Source organism: Anabrus simplex, chromosome 1 (assembly GCF_040414725.1).
Source record: "Anabrus simplex isolate iqAnaSimp1 chromosome 1, ASM4041472v1, whole genome shotgun sequence".
Taxonomy (NCBI): Eukaryota; Metazoa; Arthropoda; class Insecta; order Orthoptera; family Tettigoniidae; genus Anabrus; species Anabrus simplex.
Window position 1 is genome coordinate 965,600,967 of NC_090265.1, and position 14,183 is coordinate 965,615,149.

Below are 14,183 nucleotides of genomic sequence, written 5' to 3' on the forward strand. Positions count from 1 at the left end.
AACTGCAGCAGAAAACCTCATCAAATCTAGAAGCCATTTTCCAATGAACCCAAGACTTCAATTCTAGATTATCATCACGACTCTAATCACGCATGATGCAAAATTACAGTCTTTTTAAATAACATTATTTAGAGAGCACAATTCTTAACTAAAATTCTCAATATTGAAATGTTACTGTATTCTAGAAACCAACGCACTTCAGAAACTATGGCTCCTATATACTAACATCCAATATTTATATTTATGACTCAAATTTTAATGCCAAATTATAGTTGAATCAATTTTATTTTAATATTGCAAACAATTTTTAGCCAAATTTTCAAATTGTAAAAACTGTGTTTTGGACGTCAATGTGTTTTAGAATTAAGAGCTACTCCATTTTAACATTGCAAATCACATTGTCATAATTTTTAATGTGTATATTATTCTTATGTTTTAAATATTGTTATCACTGAAATGAGATTTACATGTAATGTAATGAAATTTGTAACAACAATCCAAATATGACAAACCTTTAGGCAATTGTATAGGCTGATGATGCTTGTGAATAAAAGCAAAACATGTCCCGGTAAATTAGTGTTGTAACATTACAACTTAGCAACACAAACTGTAATTTGTATTGAAAAGGTGGATCAAAAACAACCAACAAATTGTTAGTATATCATAGCATAGTTCAATACGGGCCTAATAATGAGATTAGTTACATGTAATCTGACTTATATCGAAAGATAAGAATTTCATTTTTGGTCCGTATTGAACTGAGATTACAATTAAATTAATAATATATTCTGGTTCCTCCCATTCAATAACACTTAGTAATGCGAGGTTACATCACAAGTTGATCACAAATGGTACCGGTTTCGACCCCATATCTGGGTCGTCATCAGCCAATCTTTCAAAAGGTACAAGATAAAAGCAATGCACAGATGAATAACAAGTAACGTAGAAGAAATAAATAATTTTTCAAGACGAAAATTTGTGTGGAGCTATATAACACTTTTGTATAAAGCACTAGGTTTTAAATGCCTTTAAAATCTTGATGTGAAGATGAATAAATAGTTTGATGTTAAATCTTATAATTGTATGTTTATATATTAAGATGCAAATAGCTAGTTGTCTTGTTATGCAGAAAAGTTGAAATTGTGAAGAGAAATAAGTAAAACAGAGTGCAGTATTAGCACAACTGAGAATCACAGTTGACAAACTTGAATAGATGGAACCAGAATATATTATGAATTTAATTGTAATCTGAGTTACAGATAAAATGATGCAAGCTAAGTTGGAAAATGCTATGGTAACTTGCGAATAAACAGTTACTGGCAGCATTCCCGATCGACTAAAGTTCTCAGTACGTACATTAATTAGAACACAAGATGGGCATAACGAAAGGTGTGGAAAGAGACCTGTACAGAAGAATTAACTTCATGACTATTACAGCATTCCTATGGACATTTCCTTCTCTCTTTTCCTAGGACACAAAATAGTACAAACATAGAAAGGAATTCCCGCGTGTCTGTAGAATGGTTTTAAAAGAAAGAATGGCGTATCCCGATGTATAAAAAAAGCACTGGAAGATGTTAAGTGTCCGTTTAAGACAAGTGGACGAGATTAATAGAGGTGTTCGTTGTCCGATATTTGAAGTGTCCGCTTAAATGATGCTTATGTAAAATAAAATCGGTTCTGTGGATATATAGAGAGGTGTCTGTTGAATAAAGGTGTCTGTTAGGACAGGTTCGATTGTATTCCAGAAAGTATACCGGATATCCTCATTTTGGAAAAAAAATTAAGCGCCAAGTACAAGTAACTGGATTGTAAGAAATAATGTTCTAGCACAGTAAGATGTAACAAATTAGTCTGTATGATGTAATAAATCAATGTTATACAATTTCTATCTAAAATAATATATGCGAGTTGATAAGATTTAGCTTCATCTAGTTGGATATTATAGCCATTTAGTTGAAAAATTACATAGCATGCAGCATATCAAGGTAGCACATGCCAAGCATTGTCTGCTATTAAAAAAAAGTGTACAATCTTCAGGAAAAATATACAGAAAAGCCTTTATTATGCTCAAGACTTTTGAGATGACACAAATGTAATTTTCAGTGTGTAACCAAAACACTGTTTTTCAGAAACAAGTCAATGGTTGGATCCGAGCTTCCACATTGCAGGATAAAATCAACAAATGCAGAAGAATATAATTAATTACTACAGAATCCAGTAGAGTTCTTAGAAGGTGATTTATTCTTTCCTCCTTTATTATAGTTTTTATTTTATATATTCTTGATGCAATAAGTTAAATCTAAGAAACTTCTTCCAAATTCCAATATGTTGTGTCTGAGAACAAAACTACAACATGCATGGTATAATAAAGTTTGCAACGTACACCTAACTCTAAAAATAAAAGTAAATAATCCTGGTTGAAAGAAGTCCATGCATGATGCATCACAAAACTATGCAGTTCGTTCCATTCATGAGAACATACAGCAGTAATATACTTGGAAACAAGCAAACTATACATAGATAAGCAAAATGTCCAAAACATAAAAGCTTTCTGAAAGAACTTAATCCACATTCATGCATCTTCAAACCTGGCGTGCAAATGCCTCCAACCGAGTTACGTCTTGGAGAACCAACATATGCTAAACCAAGGATACCACCCTCGAACTTGAGATCCGTGAAGAGGTGAGCTAGGCAGAAGTCCTTGTGACTGTATTCTCGACTAAATACCTGTACAACCAAGTGCATTATAAGACTACATTCAATCTTTCTTCTTAAACTTTCTAACAAAACGAAACTTTTCAATATTAGTATTTACCTGTATCCCTACAGAAGGAAAATGACAACAACAAAAAACCCACAAACAATTCCATATGCAATATGAATAACAATATCATAGGTCAACCCACTTGCTTTTCAGAGAACAACAAATATATTACTAGAGTCGCCAACCTTCAAAGGTGGTCATCAGTAGTGTGAATCTCAGAAGAGATGGTGGGAAATGAGACATCTCGGGTAAATTATTATATGCAATTTGAAACAATATCAACATGCTTTTCTCTTCCTACCTGTTAAAAAAAACACTCTACATAACTTACTTTTCTAGCATCATCTTCACAGTTGCTTCTTTTGCCTCACACAGAACCTTCTCAGAAAATGGCTTTTGATAGCAGATCTCACAGCACGGTAACATTTTTTTACCAGGAGAGCACTTAAGAGTCCTTGTAGTCATATTTGGTCGAAAGTCAGTGTGATTCTTACGAGCAATACTAAATAAGTAAAATTCTTTCTTGAATAAAATTACTGTGTCCACCTATTCAATACAACTATATTTTGCAGAGATTAAATTCTACATGAAATATAAACACTAGTTAGGGACATGTTTCACCCTTGTTTTGGGCATCTTCAGCCTAATACTAATCTTAAGGTCAAGTCTTAAATCTATTAACATTGGAACTTAATACTAAACTTAAATTAATATCAAATACTAAATACAATGGTCTATGCTTATTACATATTTACATAGTTTACAATATGTACATTAACTAAATGCCCGAATTTGTGAACAAGGAAGCAATAAAATACTTTATTTTACAATGACTAGAAAAGGTTTGAGATGTCTGGATGAAGTCTATGCAAATGTGTACGTATTGGCAAGAGATTGATCACAGCGTGAATTGGAGTATCTCAAACTGTTTGACTAGAGATTGATCACAGCGTGAATTGGGGCTTCTCCAACTTTATGGATGAACATTAGGTTGAAGGTTTTACAGATGGTTCGTTCAAAGGTGGTTATGGTCATTATCATAAGTATATTGTTGCAAAACGGAACCATGGTCAAAGTTGATCGTGTTGGATTTGAATATTCCTTTAGAAAGAAGCATGATTGGACGGTAATGTTTAATAGGTTAAAGCATGTATGTTGGAAACATATTGTTGGTATTGTTCATGGTGCTCATCTGATAAATTTTTTTTAAATATTGTGCCATTCTTGTCGCTTAACGTTCCCATTGGTGAATTGTTCAACCTTAGGAGGAATTATGAGATCTCTGTAACTGAATAAGAGAAAAAAGGAATTTAGAATGTGAATGTAGAGCTCAATATAATCATAATTGTAAAGTGAAAGTGTTTACCGCATAAAAGTGGACGAACTTACTTATCTTGTCGACGTTAGCTGGAACCGCCTGTTCCGGTTGTGTCTGAACGACTAACCTTACTACTCCTAGTGAAGTATTGATGAGGTAACAGAGGGGTGGAGCGTAGAGGGGAAGGGGGAGTGAGTTTTAATTTGTGCGTCTGTGTTGTTGCTTGAGAGGCGTAACTCGAATTGGATTGGGCGGGCCCAGCATTAGGCGTGGCAATTGGAGCGCATGCGTGCTGTGATTTAAACAAACTGGGGACTTTATTCTAATTTACGGCCTGGATTAACCTCGGAGTTGCCTCATATAACGGATTTTTGTTGTCAATAACGTTGTTAAGATTATTATTTTTATTATAAGTTTGTTCCAAATGTACAAGTTTTCCATCTCGTTCAATAACTTCCCTTTACCTAGGCTTCTAACGATCGTCAAATCTTTCTCAATTGAGGTGAATTTATGGCCTGTTTCACTCATATGCTGGCTCATGGCCGAATACTTGTTATGTTTGGAAGCATTGTAATGTTTCAGATACCTTGTGTGAAAGCTCCTCCCTGTTTGTCCAAAATATGTGAACTCACATTGTGCACATTTTAACCTATAAACACCAGACCCTGAGTAAACGATGTTATTATTATTGACAGAGGTAGAAACCAGTATTTTGAAACTCCCCACTGAGATTCAAAACAATGTTAGATTCGAAGTAAAAAAGAAATTACCTAAACTGGCTGAAGAGATAAATGTTAATTTTGATTTCAATCATAAAACAGAGAGGATCTTTGACACAAGGGATCTGGAACATTACAATGCTTCCAAACATAACAAGTATTCGGCCATGAGCCAGCACATGAGTGAAACAGGCCATAAATTCACCTCAATTGAGAAAGATTTGCCGATCGTTAGAAGCCTAGGTAAAGGGAAGTTATTGAACGAGATGGAAAACTTGTACATTTGGAACAAACTTATAATAAAAATAATAATCTTAACGACGTTATTGACAACAAAAATCCGTTATATGAGGCAACTCCGAGGTTAATCCAGGCCGTAAATCAGAATAAAGTCCCCAGTTTGTTTAAATCACAGCATGCATATGCTCCAATTGCCACGCCTAATGCTGGGCCCGCCCAATCCAATTTGAGTAACGCCTTTCAAGCAACAACACAGACGCACAAATTAAAACTCACTCCCCCTTCCCCTATACACTCCACCCCTCCGTTACCACATCAATACTTCACTAGGAGTAGTAAGGTTAGTCGTTCAGACACAACCGGAACAGGCGGTTCCAGCTAACATTGACAAGATAAGTAAGTTCGTCCACTTTTATGCAGTAAACACTTCACTTTACAATTATAATTATATTGGGCTCTACATTCACATTCTAAATTCCTTTTTTCTCTTATTCAGTTATAGAGATCTCATAATTCCTCCCAAGGTTGAACAATGCACCAATGGGAATGTTAATCAACAAGAATGGCACAATATTCAAAAAATTTTTATCAGATGAGTACCAATGAACAATACCAACAATATGTTTCCAACATACATGCTTTGATCTATTAAACATTACCGACTTTGATCACGGTTCCAGTTTTGCAACAATATACTTACGATAATGACCATAACCACCTTTGAACGAACCAGCTGTAAAACCTTCAACCTAATGTTCATCCATAAAGTTGGAGAAGCCCCAATTCACGCTGTGATCAATCTCTAGTCAAACAGTTTGAGATACTCCAATTTACGCTGTGATCAATCTCTAGCCAATACGTACACATTTGCATAAACTTCATCCAGACTTCTCACATTTTCTAGTCATTGTGAAATAAAATATGTTATTGCTTCCTTGTTCACATTATATTTAGTATTTGATATTAATTTAGGTTTAGTATTAAGTTCCAATGTTAATGGATTTAAGACTTGATCTTAAGATTAGTATTAGGCTGAAGATGCCCAAAACTAGGGTGAAACATGTCCCTAACTAGTGTTTATATTTCATGTAGAATTTAGTCACTACAAAATATAGTTGTATTGAATAGGTGGACACAGTAATTTTATTCAAGAAAGAATTTTACTTATTGTATCTTGAATATGGAACAAAATGAGATTAGTTACAATACTAAATATTTGCTCAAATGAAGCATTGCTGTGAGGTATCATTAAAATGGCAAGTCACTTGAGGAGGAACTGAATATTAATGTTTCCAGAAGCATCTTTCAGTTTTGAAATGTTAGCTCATGCTAGATCCATTGTTTCACAGTTTGAAATATATTAATTTATTGTATCTGCTTGGTAGGATGCAAATTCCACTTCCAGTTTGTGGTTTCAATTATGTTTTGAAACAATTTCAACAACAACTACAACAACAAAGCAATGATGAGAACGAAGTAGTTGCTCTCAATCAAACATTCACTACTTCTGCATGCTTCACCACAGAGTCATGAAAAGGGAATTTGTTCAAAATGTAGTTGTATGCTGTAGTGGAGAAATTTGTTACTAAGTTGGAGAACTGTCTCATGTCATCTCCAGGTAAACTGCCAGCCTCACTTCCTTGCTTAATATGCTGTCTTGTTGTAGCTCCAATTACAATATAGTCATCATCTTTCTAACAACTCCTGCTAATTGAACTTCATTATCAGTAATGCATATGAAACTTACTGTTTTCCAATCTTTTCAGCTTTCACAAACCTCACAATTAAAGGCATCAACAATCCTTTCATGTATCTGGCCACTTTATGTATGGAGGGAGCTTCTACTTGCAACATGATGTTGTACTTTGTGACAATGGGGAGTGTGTTCTTCAGAAAAAATAAGTGAAGTTTAGTGACATCATTTTCCATTGCTACTTTCCCCGCAAGAAATTTGCTATTGCTGGTTTCTTCTGATTTGACTTTTTCAACAACATGAACCAACAAGTTCAAGGCCCCCCTCTGTTCTAATATCCTGTTTAGTGAACATGTGGAAACATGTTTCAAGATTTTGTAGCTTTTAAGCTAAGGTCCACTCATTTCCTCATACATCTTCAAGTGTCTTCTTTTGGAGCTTCTTTCAAGGAAAAAATGTATGACTCTCTGTTGACTCAAACATACTTCTCATTATTGTAGTTGTCTTGGGCCTGCAAATTCCATACATTTTAACAATTTCCAAGTCACGAAAAATGGCCTTAAATAATGGTCTAGCATAGTCTGCTGCAAATAAGCGAAGGTTATGTTCAACCAAAAAATGTGTAAAATAACACTATTATAGTAACTTTTTGTAGTAATAAAAAAATAAAGCGTGTTACATTGCCCTTTGATGCACCCATATGCTTGATGTATTTAGACTTCACATGGCATTGGCACGTGATAGAGAAAAGAGACCTAGAAAAAGCCTATGACAGTACACTGAGGTATAAAGTTTGGGATTGCTTGGGAAATAGAAACATTCCAGAATCCCTCATCAGTAAAGTAAAAATGTTGTACAAACACTGCCAGAGCTGTGTAAAGATCACCTCTACTATTTATCACAGTGATGGGTGAGACAATGAAAAGAGTGAAACAGCACAGCAAGAACAGTGCATTCAAGGCATTTGCATTTGCAGGTGATGTGGTAATTTGGGGAGGTAATGAGAAAGAAGTTCAAGGAAAGATTAATGCTTGGAATTGTCATTTTAAGGAATTTGGACTTAAAATCAGCCTAAGAAAACAGTTGTTATGACACTCAACAGACAGAAGTCAAGAGCAAATATCACAGTAGACTGACAGAAATTGCAAGAAGTTAACCACTTCCAATACCTCGGTAGTGTCCTGACTGAAGATAACCGATCAAATGCTGAAATCCATCAGGTTAGAAGCCTTCTCTGGGACAGCCAGATTCCGATACTAGCCAAACGAACACTTTATCAAGCTTACTTCTTGCCCATAATAATCTATGGCCTTGAAACTTGTATCATCACAGGCAGAGATAAAAGTAGACTCCAAGCTGCAGAAATGAAATTCCTCCAGAAAATGCTACAAAAAACCAGGAGAGATAAGGTCCACAATGACAGGATTCGCCAAGAGATTCAAATACGAGAATTGTTATGTGATACCATAAGGTTGGTAAAAACCTTAGACAGCAAAACCTAGAGGCAAACCTCGAAGGAGATGGATCGAACTAGTCAAACGAGATCTAGAACATAGAGGAGTTGATTGGAACCAAGTACAGGAAGAAGAATGGTACCTGAATTGACTGAACTAGCGAGCGCTCATACACCTGGGAAAATGGAGACGGTTAACTGATGATGATGATGGCGTCAGCAGTTATGGTGCCCTCTATGTTTAACTGAAAAATCACACTTGCACATTTCACAAAACACGTGAATTAGTGAAAGTTTAAATGGTCCTAGGAATGAAAATTCTTCCACATACTGCTTTCGGTAATGTTAATTTGTTGCAAATTGTTTTTTGGTATACAACTAGCCGTACTGCATTCCTGGAGTGACTGACACTGTTCCCTTCAAAATTTCAGCCAATGGTGCAGCCATCTTTACTTTTGCGAAGATGGAAAAGTCATGCAATTCTTATAAACATACAAACTCTACTTGTATTGGAAGGTCGCTGGCTTTCGGAATGCACGTATTTGCCTCTTACAAGTTATGGTACAGAACTTCACATTTGGACACAATAAAATTAGTTAGGCCTAAAGTGAGGTTTCAATCCACCAAATTTGGAAAATACGTAATAAACAGTATCACTTCCATGCTGTTACAGTACTGTACACGTAAAATGTTGTAGAAGCTACAGAAACCCATAGTAGCTGGCATCTCTGTACTATTGAAAATCAATATAAGTAAAAAAATTTGTGCTACAACACTGTACGATAAGATAAGAACTGATATGGCAGGAAGTAGTGTTACCCTAAAAATATGGGGGTTTACACAAAATGGTGTGATTCTTTCCAAGACCTGAAGCATTTGTAACATTGCCCAAATGGCCCTGTGGAAACTCAGCGTGAAAACTCTGATGCAGCTGGTGACAAGGCTTATTAACTGCTGCATATTGGAGCAACTTTAATATTTGAGTAGAATCAGATATGATGTCTTCATCACTGATGGCCAATGCTTTTAAAAAGCATATACTAAATGAAGATCAATCCACATTCAATAAAGTTACATTCTGGAAGAACTCTTGCTTTTATGGGAAGCACGACCTTTGGTGCCATTGATTCAGTTGCAGCAACACCACATTCATACATGATAATACGAGTTCTAGCAATGCATGATACGTTACTCCCAGGTATGCATGTTCTTGTCTCAGAATCCAAAGGCCAGTTTCCAGCTAGCATGACAATTGATTTACCTAATGTGAAAGCATGTGGATACAAATCAGCAAACATGACCAAAGGTGATTTGAAAGGGTTCCTTGAGGAGATATTATGGAAAGATTTGCAGGGTGAAAATAGTTACCTTATTTTAATTGATTCCCCAGTGCATCAAACAAGGATAAATGATCTTTACAATGAGATAACTCCAGAAGATGTAGAGTTCCATAGGAAGATTATTCCTGCAAAATGCTTGGGTCTAGTGCAACCAGCTGGCAGTTTTTCTTTTGTCCACTGAAGAACATGGTAAACTTCATAACATAATTTTAACATCCAAACTTAATGTGCCAGACTGGGCAAGGACAACATTGTATGGAATGGTATCATTGGCAAGGATGAAATTGGCAGTAAAAATTCAAATGGTATTCAACTCCTCTCAAAATGTGTTGAACATTATTTAACAATCATTAACACCATTTTTTGCCAATAGAATCACTTTAAAACTTCATGGCAGCATTCTAGATCGAAACACTGGCATGTCATTGATTATGTAATTGTCTGCAAGAAAGATATACACAACATTTTTATCACCAAAGCAATGACAGGAACGAATGACAACACTGGCATGTCATTGATTATGTAATTGTCCGCAAGAAAGATATGTGCAACGTTTTTATCACCAAAGCAATGACAGGAACGGATGACTGTTGGACAGATCACCGACTTAACAGATCGGTTATGAATTTGTCACTATCCGCTCTCACTAACAATTATCTCTTGGACCTCTTTACTTAATATTGCACATCAAACGCAAAATATTAAGTAAAAAGGTCCAAGGGATAAATGGTAGTGAGAGAAAAAACGCTCAGGAAGAGGACAATAAGGTCCTCAAACCATGTACAGTGCATGAGGTGATAAAAATAATTAACCAACTCTAAGTATTCACAAGGCTGACTTTTAATTATCAAGGGTATTTTTATTGGAGTAGGGATTGTAGTCAACGTGGACCATTATAAAAATCAAACCACAATGGTTAAGTAAATAAACTTACAGTATGCTTGCGATAATGCAGTTGTAACTCAGTCTGAAGAAGAACGTGTTAATCTTGAATGCCTTTTCAACTGCATACAGAAAGATTGGCCTCAAACTGAATACTAGTAAGACATTCTCTCAAAAACCAGCCCCTGGAGGAGGACATAAACAGATCAATGTTTCCATCGATAGAGTGAGCCTTCAAGTAGTAAGCTCCTTTCCTTACCTTGGCAGCATCCTCTCATCAAGCGCAAATACAGATTTGGAAATCCAATTCGGAATCAACCATGCTGGAGCATCCTTTGCCAAACTACGATCCTGAATATTTGACAATCATGATGTCAATGTTGCAACAAAGATTCTCAGTTGTAGTTCCCAGCTTACTATATGGATCTGAATCCTGGACATGCTACAGACAGCACATTAAAAAGCTGGAACAATATCACCAGCGATGTTTAAGGAGAATAGACGCACAAATGACAGCATACTTGAAGAGGCACAGAACACCAGTATAGAAGCCATGGTTTTAAGACGCCAGCTACGATAAACAGGGCATGTAATACGCATAAACGATAATTGCATTCCCAAGCAAGTGTTTTACTCTGAGTTAACAGTGGGTAAAATTTGTTTGGGAGGTCAGAGGAAGCAATTTAAGGATGTAATTAAGGCTAACATGAAGATGTGCCACAATGATGTTAACAACTGGGCGACCTTAGCCCTCAACTGTACATCCTGGAGATCATTAGTCCATCGCGGCACACTACTATTTTAAGAAAACCGAAGGCAAATAGCGAACGATAAGAGGTAACGTAGAAAGGAAAAAAAAAAAGAGACCAAAATAGGAGAACAATGGCTGCTCCATCTGGGACTATCTGTCATCTCTGCAGCAAATCGTGTACCTCCCATATTGAGCTGTACAGTCACCTACGGTGTTCTGTTTGGAAGACCAACCTACTTATTTTCGAGTGTTTGCTATTGTATTGTATTGTATTGTATTGTATTGTATTGTATTGTATTGTATTGCAACTTAGAGAGAATTTTCTTCACATTCCACCATTTGTAAATTTCCAGTTTTCAGCCAATAGATTTAGATTTGTTTCTTTAAATGTGGATATTCCAGTGAGCATGCTGGGCCATTTGAAACATTTTCAGATTACAGTTTTGAAAGTGAACTTGCAGAAGATTGTTCCAGGGCAGAACGTGGCCAGCCTGCCTTCATGCGATGTGCTCATTGTAAGAAATATTTGTGTGTTGACCACTCTTCCATGATCAATTTTAATGTCTTCTGTTCTTAGAGCTGCAATGGATAAGTGCTATATTTTCATTCTGCAAACATTACTTTCAATTCTGTGATTTTATAACTCATTAAATCAATGGCCTCAACATAATTTAGGAAGATTCCTTTCTTGTGATTACAAATTGGTTCTACAGGGTGATCCATTAGGGATGACATGAAAATAAAACATTCTAGAATACACAGTGGATCTTTTTGCGATGGTTAAATATGATCAGACAGCTTGTGAGGTTGGTGAGGTTTCTTGCCATGTCCATGTGGAGGTTTAGGAAGTCTGCCAGTCTCCCAAGATGGTGGTCACTCTACAGCAACATACACGTAACACATGCTCAATGACTCTTGAACGCAGTATAGTACATACGCAAGTGTGATAAACATATATAACTTGAAAACAATATTCTCTTACTCATGGGTAAATAATGCAAGTATCGAGCTCAAATTTTTTTAAAAATGATTATTATTATTACTTGTAATGTATGGCTAGGAGGTGTTTACGTCCATTTAGTATTATTATTTATGTAGTTGAATGATCGCATTGTGTGTGAGGTTATAGACATTTATATGTAAGAACCTGTAATTAATTTATTCTTACTTGTATATACCTATATAATTTGTAATCCACTACGGTATTTTGATACACACTGTAACAACCAGAAAGGCACTGAGTAGACGAGAATTGTGGAGAAGGTATTTTTTGTAATGTATCTTTCTAGAAGCCTTGCGAGGCACCTATATAAAGAGGTGGTCTTGGTGGTAGAGACGAGTTATTGTTTAGTAAATGATGGGTTAGCAGGAGTTGTTCTGACCAGATGTGCGTCGTGCTAACGAGTGTTTGAAGTATGTGAATTGGCTTAGTAAAGTTGGTAGTTGACATGCAGTGGTTGCAGTCTCCATGTTGAAGTGAGGCAGTTGTTAAAATGGCGGCTTTGTTGATGTTCCCGAAGTGAAGTGTTTTGTTTGTGATACAGTGATTAAGTTTATGTGCATTAAATTTGTAAATTTGTGTGCATCATTGTGGATACATCATTGGTGACAGTGACAGGACATAAGAATTTATGAGTGAATACGAGTGTAGTAGATCAAAAGGCAAGTGATACTAGAGAATATATCGCTGAAACGGCTCAAAGATGAACTTAGCAAGAGGAATATCCCGACAAATGGGAAGAAGAAATCGCTACAGCCGTGGCTACGGGAAGATCTCATGGAAAAAGGAGAAGATCCCGAAGTTATTCATTGAAGTTGACAAAGATTCTGAGAAAGAAGAAGAGGTAAATATCCCTAAACTGTGTTCTAACTTAATGACCATGATGCAGGCATTAAATGACAAAATTTCAGACGTCAATTCCGGCCTAACAGGACGGATTGCAGATCAAATTTCAAAAGTAAATGACAGAATTTCTCAAGCTAACTCAGTTTTAACCGGACAAATACCACAAGTGTACACACAGGTTTTCAAAGTTGAATAGAGCCCAATAATAATTCGGTCTTGAACTGGGCCTTGATTTTCCCCTCGAGTTTTTAAAACTGGGACTCGATGTTCTCCTCGAGTTTTCCAAACTGGGCCTCAACGTTCCCCTTGAGTTTTCCAAACTGGGACTCGATGCTCTCCTCGAGTTTTCCAAACTGGGCCTCAATGTTTTTAGACTGGGCCTGAATCAAGGAAATTAATATTTTATTAGTATACAGTGGTGGACCAATATCAAGGACGCCAACACAGGAAATGTTAAATTTATCCATTCTTCTCAGCTTCACTTTCCAGTCTTGATTAATGAACCCTTTCCTTTAAGGGCGCGTAGCTGTGAGCTTGTATTCGGGAGATAGTGGGTTCGAACCCTGCTGTCAGCAGACCTAAAGATGGTTTTCCACGGTTTCCTATTTTAACACAAGGCAAATGCTGGGGCTGTACCTTAAGGCCACAGCCACTTCCTTCCCACTCCTAGCCTTTTCCTGTCCCATCACCGCCATAAGACTTGTCTGTGTCGGTGCAACGTAAAGCCAATCGTAAATAAAAAAATGTAAAAAAAAGAAAACCCTTTGCAGAATAAAGAATTTGATAAGACTCAATTTAAGGGCATGGAAAGCCATATTGTACATATTATATCCACAATTGATGTTCTACTTTTGCTGTCAATTTACATTACCTTTTACAAGGTTTTTGAAAATTTGCTTTTCCCAACCAACACAAGGTCTCCCTCTGGGCCTCTTACCAATGACATTTTCCTTTCTTGGGGTTCTAACTGGAGCCATCCTTCTCATATGTCCATACCATCATAATCTGCTTAGTTCTAATGTTTCCAACAGTCTCTTGTCTAATCCAAGTAGTTGCTGAATATTCTCATTCCTTATTTTATTTCTCCTTGTCTTTTCGAGACAAGAACAAAGGAAATTCATTTAAATGGACTGTAGGCAACATTTTGGAGCTATAGTCAATGTTGCTGCTTCCA

The 14,183-nt window shown here is 36.3% G+C and overlaps 1 protein-coding gene across 3 annotated transcripts in view; it reads right to left on the bottom strand.

The window, feature by feature from the left end:
- The window catches only part of Tace (ADAM 17-like protease Tace), a 230,982-nt gene that overhangs the window by 98,175 nt on the left and 118,624 nt on the right, over positions 1-14,183 (bottom strand). The window contains exon 8 of one of the 3 annotated variants that reach the window (XM_067136788.2): positions 2,592-2,730. The exons of the other annotated variants lie outside the window; for them this stretch is intronic. Coding sequence (XP_066992889.2) covers positions 2,592-2,730 — 139 coding nt within the window. The remainder of the gene's footprint in view (positions 1-2,591; positions 2,731-14,183) is intronic. 3 annotated transcript variants of the gene reach the window in all.